Below are 16,027 nucleotides of genomic sequence, written 5' to 3' on the forward strand. Positions count from 1 at the left end.
TAGCTAATAAACTTCAGTTGCCTAAGTCTTTTTCTGGGGACCGTTATTATTTTCCAAGAGTATTTGTACCAAAAAAAAGATTTCTACCAAAAGTAACATTCAGTCTGATCCTCTGTATTACAGTATCTTAGCAATAGAAAACTGAGAAGAGCCATGTAAGCCAGGAGTCTGTTGAGAGGCTAGCTTTGCAGCAAGGAGATACATGCCTTTTAGGTTGTTCAAAAATAAGATTTCTGATCTTAAAGCACAACTGTTCCAGTTTTCAAACTACTTGGCTGATTTCCCCATGTCTACCTTTTCTCCCAGCAATTATATAGTAAGTTAGGCAAAGTATTTTCAGTAATTTTGAATTACCAAACCTAAAGTGAAATAACTTTTCAATGGGTCTTTTCCTGACCAAGTTCTTTGCTTGCAGAATTTATTTTTCCCTAGCAGTTCACCAGCAGAAGAGCAACTTTTCAACACAAGTAAAACTGAGTTTTATCTTCAAATATTGCAGTATCACAGGTATATTTCAACTCTCTGGTTGAAACTGCAAAATAAACAATTACTATCCCTTAACACAAGTGTTAAAACAGCCTTAGAAGTCTAGAAAAACCCATCTAGTAAATATGTCTTATATTCCACACAGGAAGGCAGTGTTATTTTAAACTGGCAAACCACACAAACTGGTATCTGGCATGTGTTTTAAGTGTCTCATGCATAGGCACAGAACAGATAACCTTCACATTCATTAACCTCCAATTTCCTTTCTAAATCATACTCTGTCAAACATATTACATAAAGTCATTTATATTTGAGACAAGTTTGAATATTTCAGGAAGGCTGGCTTCCAAAATTTTTAAAATCCTACTCACAGACGTCAAAATAGCTTCTCCAGATTCTCACAAAGAACTTCAATTCAGCTTTGTAGAGATGACAGGCTTTGCAAAAAAAAATTATCTGTACCCAAGTTCATTTGCCTCAGCCTCTGGAGGCCTTGATCTGTTTTAATCACAACAGCCAGAAGGGTGAAACTTTTTTCCATAGAAAGAATAAGACAACCAAGACAAGCCAATAAGTATAAAAGTTCTAATTTCTCACATATTGAACCACAACAGACAAGAAATAGGCTAAGAAAGATAACAAAGGTCACCATATACTATAAAAAAGTGTTTCATATCAAGAATAGTTTTGTTTCTGATTGAATCAAACCTTGTTCACCAAGACAAAGATGAATTCAACAAGAATTTTGATACTCCAAGGAAAAAACCAGCCTTGGCTTGCTACTTTGAGTACAAAGATGATACAGAAGGGATGCAGAAAAGTTGGAAAGATACAGACTAAACAGATCAGAGGGAAACAGCACTTAAAAAGACCAATACAACAATCCAAAAACACTGTAACAAACAGCTGTAAAGGTAGGCAAGTAGCAGAAGTAGTTTGTATGAGAAAGAAAACTACGTATTTCCTTGTGGTTATGATACAGATATCCCCCAGTCTTACTGTTCGTGACTAACTACAGGGAAACAATCGCAGTGGCAAACCCCCAGCATTTTCAAAGCTTACCAATACTCTATAAAGTTCCCACGTTCTGGAAAACACCACGAAAACAAAGATAAATGTAACACAGGACATACAGTCTTTACATCTCTCTCATCTCTGCTCTTGATAGGTAATCAATTCTCACCTTCAGGGCTCCTGCTGGTCCTTCCCCTCCCCCCCCCCATTCTGATTACAGATAGCCATCTCCCTTGCTGCAACTTATTTTATACTGAATCTATCACCAGTTTTTGGATGTTAACAGAGTGCTCCAAACGCACAGCTCCAAGAGGTGTTCTCTCACTTCCCTCCCCATCCCCGCTTAGGCACACACCACCTTTCACCCCGTGTTCATCTGTACCTTTTGGTACACCTGACACTGACAGCACTGCACACTGCAACCTCGCAGACCGGTGTGCGGCACCGCCGCTGCTTCAGCGAAACCCCGTCCGAGAGCAGAACGACCCAGAGACAAAGCGCTGCCCGCACACACGGGCCGTGCCCGCCGCAGCAGCCCTGGGCGTGGCGTGCCCGAGGAGCGGGGGGGGGGCAGCCCGCGGGGCTCTGCCCGCCGCACCGCCTGCGCTGCCCGCCCACTGCGACACCGCTTCTCAGGGGAACTCCCGCTCGCCTCAGCCACCGCGCTGCCTACCTGCGTCCCGGTCGGGCCAGGAATAGGAAGAAAGGAAAGGCGGGAAAGGCAGGAAAGGAAAGGAACAGCCACCTCACCTGCCCGCGGCGGCCCCGCAGTTCCCCCAGGAGGCGGCACCGCCGCTGCCCCGCCCCCTCCTCTCCCTCCCGCCACTTCCGGGGGCGCCACAAAAGTCTCGGGGCGCCGCTGGGGCTGTGGCTGTGGTTGGTCTGGCCAGGAAACTGTGGCCCCCGCAACCGGCCTTGCCGGTACTTCTGCCGGAGCAGGTGCGTGCCCGCGGCAAGGCGGATGTTCACGGGTATGCCCGCCGGGCCGAGAGGGCGGCGGGGGGCGGTGGCGGGAAGCAAAAAGTTCGCGTTGGCGTCGCTTCGTGCATGCGCGGGGTGCGAGGCCCAGGGGATGATCATTCGAGACCGCCGCTCCCGGCATGCCCTGCGCAGGCGCGGTGCACGCTGGGATGTGTAGTGCTGTGGGCGGGAGGGATGCAGAGGCGCCTTCCCGAGAGGAATCTCTGGAATTCTGGATGGCGGCTGACGCTACCGCGGGCGGCAAGACGCGGCTTCGCGTGACTACCCACTCAGCCTCATAGGCGCCCTTCCCAGCCCTCTGTCGCACCTTGCAAAACCAGGGCGGAATGTAAGCGAGTCTGTCAGTCTGATTGACACATTTTTTGAAGCACCTGGGTTAGAAAAGCGGTGTTTTGAAGCTGTGTACTGGCAACAACCTTTAAGGGAACAGGAGGGGGACTTCTTACATGAACATATACTGATACGACGAGGGGCAATGCATTCAAAGAAAGAGAACAAGTTTAGAGCAGATATTAGGAAAAAAATCTTTACTGAGAGGATGGTGAGGCACTAGAACTGGTTGCTCAGAAAAGCTGTGCCTGTCCCATTCCTGGAAGTGTTCGAACCCAAGTGGGTTTGGGACTCTGAGGGATCTTATCTAGTGTAAGGTGTCCCTGAACCTGGCAGCAGTTTGGAAGTTGCTGTTCTTTAAAGTCCATCCCAACCCAAACCATTCTGTGACCGTGATTCAGTGCTCCACAGGCAATTCCTGCTTCTTATAAGAACAGCAGTCAGAAGTAGGGGAATTGGTCAAAATCTGGACTGCAAGAATAGTTTTGCAGTTAGGATTGCTTTTGTCTGTAGGAGAAAATGGGCAATAAAGGATGAAATAGCTTAGTTTTAGCAGGTGTGACTATTTTGGCTAAGCTGCTAAAGCTAAAAGACCACTGGTTATGGGGAAGTTTCATTCTCTTTGCTAAAATACTTTCTAGAGTACACTTTTTGAACTTCTAAGGTACTAAAAATTGGATAGCTGATTTTATGTCTTCGATTTTTAGGCTACCAGATGCATTATGAGTATTGAGATATAGCATATTAATTATATGAATAAATAAGAAAACCAGAAGATTTTATAAATTGTTCTTTTCAGGGCTGTTTTATTTGGCATTTTTTAGGAGTAGGCCAAACAAAGTAAATTAGGTAGTGGGAGAAAAGATTAGTAGGGGCATAAGAAATTAAATATTCAGGAAGCAAACTCATATTAGGCAGCAGTCCAGCAGACTTATGTGCTTAACAGTTTGCTGGATCAGGATCCTACTAAATTAATGTATGTGGGTGCTACATTAGGTAAGCCAATGAAAGAAGCGCATTCTTCTTTCATTGGCTTACCTAAGCTCTTCAAAATGCATATAAGAGAATCTGCCATTGCAGAAATGTGGATAGCATGTCTGCTTTGCAGAAGTGTATGCTGTGGTCCTGGTTAGAAGTATATTGTTCCGGTGCAACTTCATTTTATTAAAATGGGCAATTTTGGGATCCATGGAGAATATTCGCTACTTCAGGCAAGTGTCAACAGTACTGGAAAAATAAAGATTGTGCTGTAAGATCTTTTCTTCCCATGTGTGAAAGTCTTTGTCAAGCCAAATAATCCATCATCCCTGTGGTTGAGTAACAGGTCATACTGGGCTAGTTTTGACTTTAGGGAACTTAAGTGCAGGACTGGCCTTAAGGAAGCCCCTGAGTAAAACTTGAATGTGTGCCCCTGGTGGATAGGATATTTTAATTGCCCTTCACCAATGTTCTTTTACTGTCAGAAATACTAGTTAATTGACTTCTTTTAAACAACAGAAACATGAATTTACTTCATGGCAGCCTCACCTCCTTTTCTGCTGTTAGTTATCCAATTTACCGGTTTGGTGGGTTGTTTTAGCATGTGTTGTCAGATACAAATTTACAGGAAACTGCAGTGTTGGAACAGTCCTGTGTCCTGGCTCCTCTCCTTCCCTGTTCTGAAACACTGTCTTTCTTCACAGGTGAGATCGTGGTGTTGGGAAGTACATCTGTGTTAGTTCTGTCAGGTATGAAAATTTTACTTCAAAGCACTAATGCCGTATGACAAGAGACTTGGCTTGTTTTGATAAACCAGCTCCTGCTTGTATAAAATAAAGTATTCAGTGAGGCAAAAGCCTTGTCACATTTTGAATGGGAAGTTCCTGTCATGCGTTTGCCATTGCTAGCAGCAGTGCTTAGCTCAGGGTGCAGGTTCCAAAAATGACATATTGCATTCTATTTTCTGGGAGGAAAGGATGAAATGAAAGGCATAATCACTCTTAAGAGGTCTTTACCTCCTTCCCACCACCGGCATAGTAAAGGTAGGTCAGAATCTATAAATTGAAAAATAGACATCTTGTCCTGCACGTTTTGTTTTCAAATAGTATCACCACATAATGAGATGATGTTCATTCCAGAGTGCCTGGATATTGTCACTTCCCCATAATTATAAGAGGCTTATCACATATGGCAGACAAACTAGTTACTCTTTTTAGCAGGCTACATAATGTCACAGTCTGGCATTGGAACAGTGGCAGGATAAGAAATAAATTTACTTAATGCTGTGGATAACCAGTATTCACTATGAAATTATGACATGGCTGACCCCAAGTTTGGTCCTGCTCCTGCAGACATTGATGGAAGCAGGATTAAACTACTGCCTTGTCTATGCTGCTGGAAAAGATCTGGGGAAAAAAACAAACCACAAATGATGTAGAGGCTGCATCAATTATCCTATCTGTGAATATTTCAATTTTCATTATTACATAATTATTTTGATGCTATTCTTGCTAAACCCAAACAGGTTCTGTATCAGTGGCCCATCTTGCTAATGACATTATTGCTTATTAATGTTATCAGGGAAGTCAGCTTGTGTCAAGGAACAAATTGTTACCTCACATGCAGAGTTTGGTTTGGAATTTCAAAATCTAATTGTCTGATTAATTAGTAAAAAAATAAATTTCCATTCATTTCTCTCTGGGAAGTTGTTTTTTTCCTATTTGCCTATGTACATTTTTCTCAGCTACGATGAATCTTTGGACTATCGCAAGCACAACTGAATTTGAGAGGTATCCAAGAATGAGAAGAACAGTTTCTTTCTCTCTGATACTATTTCCTTTGCCTGACCAATGAATGTAGTAGAAGCCTCCGTTGTGTGGAAATTTTAAAATATAAATTGACAAAATCAGCTCTGCTTAGAACAAAATTAGTGTTTCAAGCAGTGCTCCTTGTTGCTAAAGTTGACAGTGGATGTGTATAGCGTATGGTGTAATCTCTTCTTAGAGGCTACATAACCAGGATATGTAGCTCTGAGCTACAAAGAAGTAAGTAAAAGCTTGACAAAAGCTTGTCTTTCTCTGACAATTTATCTAATAAATTCTGTCCATTTTGTTCAGATTGGCAATGGTTCGTAGTGGAAAAAGTGGTGGGCTTCACTTGAGGCAGATTGCATACTACAAGCGAACAGGGGAATATCATCCCACAACATTATCAAGTGAAAGAAGCGGAATCAGGAGAGCTGCCAAAAAATTTGTTTTCAACGGTAAAACTTTTCTCTCAAATTATGCTAAAAATAGACGTTAAGGTGAAGATTTTCTAATATTAAAAAAAAAGTGGGATCTTGCTTTGCAGCATTCTGTGATTTTAATATGCATTCTTTATGAGACAAATGCTCTGCAAGTCCCTGGTTAATATATAACAGGATGTTTGTAGAAATGGAAGCTCAATCTGCTTTAGTCCATTCCAGGATAGGTTTATTTATCTATATAAAAGCCAAACCTCATTTTTTATCTTTTTTGTACTGTAGAAATATGTAGTCACTGCAACCCATAATTGAAAGGATTACAGAAGAGGAAATAGATCTGCAGCTAGAGACAAGGAATGCTCCATTCATTGTGGGGGATGACTGGCAGAAGTACAAGGACAATTTTGCCATCAGTCACCTGAGAGCCTGCAGGCCCTTCCCGACTTTATTTCAGCCCTGGGAGATATATGAGCCTCTATGAGCCATTGTAGTCTGCTTTACTGTCTCAATCCCATCAAAACTGCCAGTGTTGTGTAGAGAGAAGGCAGGGAGGAATTAAATCTTTGACTGTCGATGTCAGGCTGCTGGCAGGCATTCAACAGCTTCACAAACAACAGTTTCAACACTCCTACCTCCCCTTTCCAGCCCCAGTGTTAGTTTGTGTTTCAGTCAGATTTCGTGTGGGAATGCTGTTTGCATTCTGACTTGCACTTGTAACTCCTTGTGTCCAGATAATAAACATGGCTGAACTAATGACTCTTTGGAGGACATAATTGAAATGTTTATAAACAAAAAGCTATGTTTACAAAAGTGAACTTATTGTAATAAATTCTATTCTGAGTCATGCTCAGTAGTTTAGTAAACCAAACAGAAGACAAAGAACTTGCTTATAATTTGCTGGTACTTCTTTCAGAAAACAAGTTGTTCTATGTTGGAAAAGACAGAAAACAAATGCGCCTGGTAATTGTTTCAGATGAAGAGAAGAAAAAAGTCCTTGAGAAATGCCACAAAAGTGCTACTGGCACTCATCATGGTATATCAAGAACACTGACTTTAGTGGAGTCTAATTACTACTGGACCTCTGTAACAAATGATGTCAAGCAGTGGGTATGGCTTCATAGCTACAGGATACTTTATGTAGTCTCTTACAAATGTTTGGTAATCCTATGAACTTTGGTACAGCAAGTGCCCAGCCTGTTTCACTAGATGGAAATGTAAGCTTGCAATCACACTGCAGCTGGTCATCTTGGCAATGCATGGTGTTTCTTTTTGCTCTTTTACTACTTTTTTTTTCTTTTACTACTGGCTTGTGCACCACTATGGTGTGGGGGGGAGCCATAATCTCTTTTGGTAGGCAGGGCACATCCAGTCCCTGAGAGAGATTTCTTGTGGAAGGACTCTCACGTATTTTTGTTAGGATGCAATGGGCCATCACAAGGATGTGTGACCAGAGTAGCTGCTAGCAGATGAGAATATGAAAATGGTGTCTCTGCTTTACAATAAGTTGTGTTCAGGAAATAGTTAAACACATCAAAGCTTGGGAAAGTTTTTTCTCCTCCACCCGAAGATACAGGCGCTGCAACCCCTAGCACAATTTGACTGTTCAGGAAACTATGTAAATAGTTTAAGGCCAAATTACTGTTGCTATCGGCTTGCTGCACCACGTGAATACTTTGAGTTCATGTGTAACTGTTACATGACATTAAAATGAGTCTCTCGTTTCAATTTAGATTGGACGAAGGTTCTCTATCCCATAGATTAAGTTGTTGTGCATGGGAGATAATGTATACTTCCAGTGTTTTTCAGTCACAGCATACATAGATGAGCCAAAAGGGGAATGATTGGGACTTCCTTTCACTCCCAGTTGCTTCCTACTTCCTTTATTATTTACAGATAGTAATGGATTTTAAAATTTGTAGTGTGGACTTGAAAGAGCACAGTGCTTTCAGAATGGAGAGAATTCAGCTATGAGTTCTTTTCCATGTCCCTTTCCTGGACTTCAGTATTGTTTGGTTTTATTTTGGTTTTTTGCTGTTTCTGAAAAATCTAAGGGCAAAAAAAGAAAAGTGATAAATTTGTTTTGCATTGCCTAGTCTGACCTGATTTACAGAGATGTAGTGGAGATCTGTGAATCTGATGGTTGTCATCACCTCACCATCACTTTTCATTTGATAACACCTTCCCTGATGTCTTCTCTAGGTGCATGCTTGCCAGCATTGCCAGGTGGCAAAGAGCATAGCCACCAGAGTACCCAAAATACACCCTATCAAAGCAGAGGATCCATGGACAGCAGTCACTATAGAACTAATAGGACCTTTCAATGTTACCAACAGAAGTCACAAATACATCGTAATTATGACAGATTTGTTTACAAGATGGACTGTTATCTTACCACTGCATGACACTTCGGCAACTGAAATTGCTAAGGCAATCATAAATGTGTTTTTCTTATATGGGCCACCTCAAAAGATGCCTACTGATCAGGGGAAGGAGCTTGTTTATCAGGTAATTATTTATATGGCTAGTTAATCGGGTTTTTGTTGTTGTTTTTTTCCCCTCAAGAAAAATACATTTTCCCTTATATTAGATTTGAATTTTAGATTTTTTTTCAGAAAGACTTTAGTATTTCTTTTCTTTAATTGAAAAAGTAAAGATGTCTGCACAATATAAAAAATGTCAAACCAATTATTTGCAATTGTAATGCTATGCAATGTTTCCTAGGACTTTATTCTTTGTAAAAAGACCACAGTAAAATTATCTCCTGGCAGTCATAGTGCAGGTTTTGTCACTTACTTGAATTGGCATAAATTTGCACACTTTTTGTACACAAATTTGTGTTCTGATGTATGTCTTTCATCTATTTTGCCCAGGATAGCAATAGCTAAAGGTAATTTTGAAGTTGGCTTATAGTGATTATGAAGGATTTACCACACTTTGTTCCTCTAAGAGTTGAAGTCATCAGATTGTGACATGGAGGTAATGACAGATCATATTAAATGGCAAAAATGTGGTTGGGAACCATCAATCACTGGCTCCTAAGCCCTACTTAGTGCTTTAGCTCTCATTCACAGTCCTGGTGTGTTCTGTGCCAATAGGTATGCAAGATTTTTCCCAGTCACCATCATATCAACCAAAGAGGTGGAAATCTGAGGGGTTTTTTACTTGAAATGGGATACAAAACAGGAGAAATGTTCACTAATTGTGTTCTTCTTATTTTGAAGATAAATGAAGAACTGTTTGCACTGTTTGGAATGAAGCAAATTGTATTGTCTTATCCTCAGACACATGATGTAAATGAAAAAATTTCAAAAGCAATCAAAACTTTCCTTAACAAGTATTGCATAGACCATCCAAATGATTGGGATGAACATTTATCTGCTATAGCCTATGCTTTCAATTTGACAAATTTGGTATGTGAAGATTCTTCTTCTTTTGACTGAAGTCCTCCAAAATGTCAGCAAAGCTGTATGCTAAATTTCCTTGCTTTTGGTCCCCGTATAAATAGGAGCCAGATCAAAACACTCCATATTTCCAAATGTTCAACCGTAATCCACGTGTTGTTGAGCCCATGAATATGTGTGTGGAAGGAGAATGCAGTAGTTTTGCCAAAATATTTGAAGCAACTAAAAAATTCAGCCAAGCACTGGAAGAAGACAAAACCTCAGGTTGCCAGGTAAATGTTATATATTTGAATTTTACTAGTAAGAAGATTGAAGATAAAGATGAAAAGTTCTGAGCTATAAAGTATAATTAACCTTTTAAAATAATGTGGGGGGTTGAGTGGCGGTTTTTAGTTTGTTTTCCTTCCCCTGTGATCCCTTTATTTCGGTGTAACAGGTATGTATTTGGAGGGAGTAACCTTAAAAGAGACTGATTGTCAGAAGTTTACTATGTCTGACTTGGAGGGTGGAATAGAGAAGTAGAAAAGTATTGCCTGTGGAGTAGTGATTTATGAAGATAAAAGCAATTTCTTCATCACTTGTTAGTCCCACATAATTACAAACTACACACATCTAAGACCACTCAATGTCATGCTTAAGCGCTGTTAACCAATGCTACAAAATTGCATGATTACTTTTGAAAAAAAAAAAAGTAACTCACATTTATCTTTCTGTAGGCAGATAAAAAAACTCCAGATGAACCAAAAATCAGAACCAAAATCACAGTCAAAAGGAAGTCAAAACAATTAAATACTCTTCAACTTAAAGTTGGTCATGAAGTCCTCAGGCAAAGAAAAAACTGGTGGAAAGATGGTCGTTTCCAGTCGGAATGGATTGGTCCTTGTATCATAGATTACATCACAGAAAATGGCTGTGCAATATTAAGAGATTCTACAGGATCCAGGCTGAAAAGACCCATCAAGATGTCTCACCTCAAGCCATATGTAAGAGGGTCCGGTGAAAAAGGTGTATATAATAGTTTTTAAGTTTGTATTTTTATATATGTAAAAAGAGTTGAGTTTTTTGTTTTGGTTTTTTAAACTTCTCTCTTGTGGTGTTAGGTTATTAGAATGAAAAAGTGTCATTCAGTAACCAGTGAGAGTTATATTAGCACACACTGGTGTAATGGCTAAGTAAGCTAGTGAGTGTGTGTCATGTCAAACTATGCAGAGCATGGAACAGAGCTCATGAATAATGTTCAAACTCTTTTTAAAAATAGCCTCTATTAAAGTTGCTTCTAATCATTGGCTTGGATCTATTTGTGCTGGCTGACAAAAGTATAAGAATATGCTAGAAGTATAAGCAGGCTGACCTGTATTCAAGGAGCATTTTCTGACTCTGTTTTGGTGTAGGCAGGAGTCACAATAATTTTGCTTATGCAATGGAGACTTTTTTTTTAACAACATTGGAGTGTCTTCTAAAGCTGTAAAATAGAAAGACTACATCAGGAAACTGATTTTGAAATAGTTTATTTTAAATTGTCCTATTAAAGAAGTCAGCATTTCTCTTACTGTAAATAGTATTGTCATACTCTGTGGTAGGATGGCTAGAAATTTCGAAAGATTTGGATAGTCAACTTCTGCTCTTGGTCTTAAATTTTCAGCCTACTGCTTTGCAAATCAAACAGTGGCAGGTGTTTCTTTTCTGCTCTTGCTGTCTTTGAGTCACCAGAGGCATTTTCAAAAAAATTAAATACTTGGTATACAGAAGTCTGTCACAGACTTCTGTCGCAGAACAAGCTGCTTTTTACTTCTGGGTTCTTGAAGAGCAAAATAATTCCCACAGTATTGGCACATGTGGTCAAACTTTGGTTCTTGTAAATAGATAAACTACATTGAGATGGTAATTTCTTCCATCTCCATTTAAAGCTGAGAGATTCACAATGCTGAAACTAATTCTGGAATTTCATGTAACAAGCTGAAATATTTTTGTCAGTTATCAGTTATAGATTTTGTAACTAAGATTCAGATTTCATCTCATGTCACAAGGCCTCTACATTTTTTGGATGATCACTCTGTGCCTTCTGGTTCCTCATTAAATTGCTGATGCATGAGGAGGAAGTCACATGCATATCAACCATATAGATAATGAACAGCTATTACAATAACTTTTGGTAAATTATGTCACTGTATGAAAAGCTGAAAGTAGTGGTCTTTATAGTATTAGAGCCTAATATGTTTACTCCTGACTACTGCAGAAGCAGTGTGTAAACGTAGAATTCCTTTTTTCAGGAAGTGACTGTCTTGGTCTTGGCTGGGATAGATTTTGGGGTTTTTTGCTTCATTTTTTTTACTTACCTACTTTATTTACTTTTTAAACTTTTTATGGTTTAAGGAAGCCTGTTATGTGTTGAACTAAGATTTTCCAGCGAGAGCATGAAGAAACCACATTTATCCATGTGCATGCACAAAAATGAAAGAATCTACATGTCCATTTATTCAAGTTAGTAGTTGTATTAAAGCATTAGTTCAGTAGGTGACTAAGATAAACATCAAGCTAATCATTGACTTAGCTAAGAACAGCTCTAAATCTGGATCATCCCAGGGATTATTTTGTGGATGTAATGAGATGCCAAACATTTGATCCTCAGTGAAATTGGGAAATTCACATAATCAGTTTACTGTCACTCAAACATTCTTGTCCTCTTGTGGAAATTATTTTGAAAAGTAAGTTAGCACCTCACTAACATTTTAGGTATGGCTTCAGAGATCTGAACTAATGGCTACTTTCCTTTTACAGGCAACCATTACATTCTACAAGGTGCAGTAGTTTTTGACCATGACTATATTGGCTTATCTGAAAGATCTAATAATTCAAGCCAAGCAGACTCTTTTGCTGAAAAAGAAATAAATGCCTACAAAAGAGATATCGTGTCTGCTGTACAGATTCCACCTGCAGCCTGCAAAGACCAAGAATCAGCAGATGGTAAACTTGAGTCTGAGCTGAGAGAAGATCATTGCATTGAACCAAACATTACAAAGCCAGAGCAATGGCCATCACCTTGTTGGACACTTCAGACAAAGACAGAGGATACTTAAGCATAGTCTTTATCACATTTCATTGCCAAGCAGTTTGGAACTACTGTGGCGAACTGAAAAAAAAATTAATAGCTCCAACCTCCTTAGCCCAATCCACTTTACTCTTTTATGAATCTAAGAGTGCTTTAGGTATCTAATTTGTCTGGGTGTTAAGAAAAGGCACTAGTAAAAGCACATATTCTGATAATGCATTTCAATTCCAGATTTTGTTGGTAGAATGGCAATGTGGCCATGCCTTACTGTTATCCTCTCAGGATACAATGCATCATTTCACTGTAATGACCTTTTCCATTTAATTCTTGGATGACTTATTCCTAATGTGCACTGTCAGATGAATTAAAACAAAACCAAGTTGGTGTAAATTTTTCCTCCACTACAGCAAAGCTCATGTCTTTCTTTTCCTGTTATATAACAGTTTTCTATTCATTTTGAGAAGTTGCAGCATCTGACTTGTACAACTTTTAACCCTAATCCATTTAAGATCTCCCAAAACAATAAAACTGCCAAAATCAAATACATGTAGTGTTCTATGCATGAAACAATGAGGGCTTCAGCTGTTCCCTGCTCATCAAAAGTCTACTAGTGTAGGCAGTTTTAATATTTCAGGCATGTGAAAAACCCTTAAGAGCATTTAATATTAATATGTGTTTTTTCCACAAACATTTGATTTCTCCATTACAGTTACCTCTTCACTTAGCCTGTGCACGCTGGGAGGTTTTCCATGGACAGTGGGCTATGAAACATGAAGCAGTGGTATTAACTTATTCTCTGATTTCCTTGAGTAAGTTGTTTCTAGTCTGGACTTCCTGCCAAGAAGACTGTTTCTCAAAATCAGCAGCACAAGAATTTTTTCACATGGAAAACTGATGAGTGGAAGTCAATTTTTGTTGTTGTTTTGGTTTTGTTGTTTTTTGGGGGGGGGTTGTTGGTTTTGGTTTGGTTTTTTTTGGTAGGGAATTGACATGAGGAAAACTAGCATAAAACTGAATGAGAAATTCAGCAACTTATGGATGATGCTGTGGAAGATTTGCTTATCTTGCTCTCTGAATTTTTATGATCCCTCTCATTTCTGCTCTGGAATGTCATGTGAATTAACACAAGTGGAGGAAAGTGCTATTTATTAGGAGTTTTCAGCTAATTTTAGGCAATTCGATGTGGTCATCAAGGCTGATTAGGTACCTACCTCCTACAGAAATTAAATGTACACTACAGTATGTCTTTAATATGGGCAGTATCTATGTGAGAAAAGAGGTCAGCACCATGCCAGAATCCTATCTTAAACTTCAAATGAAAAATAATTAATACTCTAACTATTTTGTGTCTTCTGAAAATGCAGTCCTACAGATACAGTTTTTCTCCACCAAGACTTCAGAAAGAGTCTTTTTGAGTACATTGTGTGTATGCAGACATGGAATAAATATTTATTTTTATATATCATCCTTTTGAAGAAAATATTACTGTCAGGGATAAAACTGGAGAGTAACGCATTGTTTGTAAGATTCATTTCTGCTTTAGTAGCTGCAAAAGAGAACCAGCCTCACTTTTTTTTTCTTACTCCAAGTGATCAGTTCCTGAATTTTGCATAGTACAGCAGAGCTGTTTTCTGCGGTAGCTCTGGGCTAACCCAAGTGCTGTAGAGTTGTTAGAGCGACACTGAAAAGAAAGAAAATGCTGCAGTGAGAGAGTAATGGGCAAAACACAGAAACAATTAACATACTGTGTATATTTAACGTATTGCTGATTGCTCACCCTTCCTGGTAATTTTCATCTACTGTATTAACAAGAAGGCATTAGTGACTTACCAGTGCACTGAAATGTGGCCTCCTGTGGATGGGGGAGGTTAATTGAAATAAAATACAGGGTTTTCAAACTATTGACATGAAAAACATCACTGGAAAATGGAAAAAAAAAAAACCAGTTTGGCCAAAACTGACACAAGGAAGCAAGATTTAGCAGTGTCTTCAAAAAATGGGTACTATACTCATCTGCACCTATTAGAAGACCTGCCAGCTTGCTGTCTATATCTTGGTAACAAAACTTTGTAGAAATTTTGAATGAAAAGCAGCACACCAAAAGCTTTAGTTTGAAGAAGAAGTCTCTTCCAGATAGAAGAAACCAGACAGTAAATGGAATCCTAAAGCATTTGATTCTGAAGCAGTTAATCCTGAGAGATGCATTCTCTGGTCAGTTCTTGCAGCTTGTGTGTAGATGAAGGGATCTGCAGCAAACTTGCTGCACTGGTAGAAGAAGAAGCAGGTATGCCAGTGAACAATAACTGTTGTAGGAAATACAGCGTGTCCCCACTGCCAGGCACTGCTGCCCTGTTACAGATCACTAGTGCTGTAATGAGCAGATCACTTGGATACAAGTTTCTATAATTCTGTATTGCCACGTACTACTCATTACTCACATAGGTGAGCCCTTTTTTGGATGCTTGAGAAGCATTTCAAAACTCATCCACAGAACTGGAATATTCAAGGATGCAGCTGGTGCCAAGAATTGGTGCCTTGAATATGTAAAGTGATATCTGAGTAAGTGGGTAAAAAGGGAATCAATCAGATTTCATGAATTCAGTACCTAAAATTAGTTGATTATTCTTGGCAATTGACGTCTTTAATTTCCTTATGCCTCACTTCCCCCTTCTGTGCAGAGTAACACTATATCAGATTCCAGACAAACTGCAAAAAATACTCATTACTCTTCACAAAGCTGGCAGACATAGTGATAAAAGCCCCAACAGAAAAGCCCCTAAGCAAATGAGTCCTGTTTAGTGCAGCGTTTCAGTGATATGCAGTAAATAATACTTGTGCTTCCCCACCAGATTGATTCTGAGTCTTTACCTAGTCAGAAACATCATCCACCCTCCCACAGAATAAAGACCAAGAAGAAGGAAAGCAGAGCGCAGTTACGCTGCATACTGCAAACAATTTGTTTAGAGTCTTAGCTTTCGTGTTTGTCTCCAGCGGGAGCCGTTCTGGGTTTGTGTTGGAGCGTCGGTCGCACGGTGGCAGCCTGCATCCACGGGAGCCGCCGGCCACGGGTGCGCCGGGCTCGCAGGAACTGCTGCCCGCCCTGCCCTTCTGAGGACTTCTTTCCGAAACCACGTTCGCAGCAGAATTTTCGGTAATTTTCACATCGAACTGTCGATAATCACGAGAGCACGAATACATTTCTGAGAGCAACATGACCCGCATTGTGTGAAGGCTGCATGACTGACCTGTCATGTGAACCAGAGTACAAAAATACTCGTGTTTTAGGTGGTTTTATACCGCAGCTACCAACTGTGGTAAACTTTCAGTACAGCTTTACGGCTTCCAAGCACCTTTCAGTACTCGTTACACCTTGTTTGCTGTGGGCAGGATCTCCCAGGAAAGTGCCTGGAATAATGCCATGACTCTACTTTCTTATGTGCGGCACAGTGTGTGTGACCCGAGAGCAGACCTGAGGAAACATGCCAGAATTGTGGAATTCAGTCCTTTTTTCTGAAAGTAATTTTCTCTTGAGCAGCTGTTTTA

At 39.9% G+C, this 16,027-nt stretch overlaps 2 protein-coding genes across 21 annotated transcripts in view; one reads left to right on the forward strand and one right to left on the reverse strand.

The window, feature by feature from the left end:
- Positions 1-2,440, reverse strand: part of PPIP5K2 (diphosphoinositol pentakisphosphate kinase 2) — a 48,074-nt gene extending 45,634 nt beyond the window's left edge. For 11 of the 16 annotated variants that reach the window (XM_054288077.1, XM_054288059.1, XM_054288051.1 and 8 more), the window contains exon 1: positions 2,174-2,243. The gene's annotated coding sequence lies outside the window, so the exon portion shown is untranslated. The other 5 variants (XM_054287998.1, XM_054287968.1, XM_054287975.1 and 2 more) reach the window with 5 other exon arrangements.
- On the forward strand, positions 2,345-14,773 carry GIN1 (gypsy retrotransposon integrase 1). 5 transcript variants are annotated; one of them, XM_054288116.1, is made up of 9 exons: positions 2,345-2,439; positions 4,494-4,538; positions 5,907-6,052; positions 6,948-7,141; positions 8,234-8,539; positions 9,256-9,444; positions 9,540-9,707; positions 10,152-10,418; positions 12,214-12,337. In XM_054288116.1, the coding sequence occupies exons 3-9, from the start codon at positions 5,914-5,916 to the stop codon at positions 12,241-12,243; spliced, it is 1,293 nt and encodes a 430-aa protein (XP_054144091.1). In that variant the 5' UTR covers positions 2,345-2,439; positions 4,494-4,538; positions 5,907-5,913; the 3' UTR covers positions 12,244-12,337. The 5 variants fall into 5 exon arrangements, with proteins under 5 accessions (XP_054144091.1, XP_054144081.1, XP_054144065.1 ...); XM_054288090.1 differs by having other exon boundaries at positions 2,350-2,439; positions 10,152-10,440; positions 12,214-14,773; XM_054288098.1 differs by lacking the exon at positions 2,345-2,439 and adding an exon at positions 2,692-2,809 and having other exon boundaries at positions 10,152-10,440; positions 12,214-14,773.
- The last annotated feature ends 1,254 nt before the right edge of the window (positions 14,774-16,027 follow it).

This window comes from Melozone crissalis, unplaced genomic scaffold (assembly GCF_028551555.1).
Source record: "Melozone crissalis strain CALT ecotype California unplaced genomic scaffold, PUWL_Pcris_2 ptg000005l_1, whole genome shotgun sequence".
In the NCBI taxonomy this organism is placed as follows: domain Eukaryota; kingdom Metazoa; phylum Chordata; class Aves; order Passeriformes; family Passerellidae; genus Melozone; species Melozone crissalis.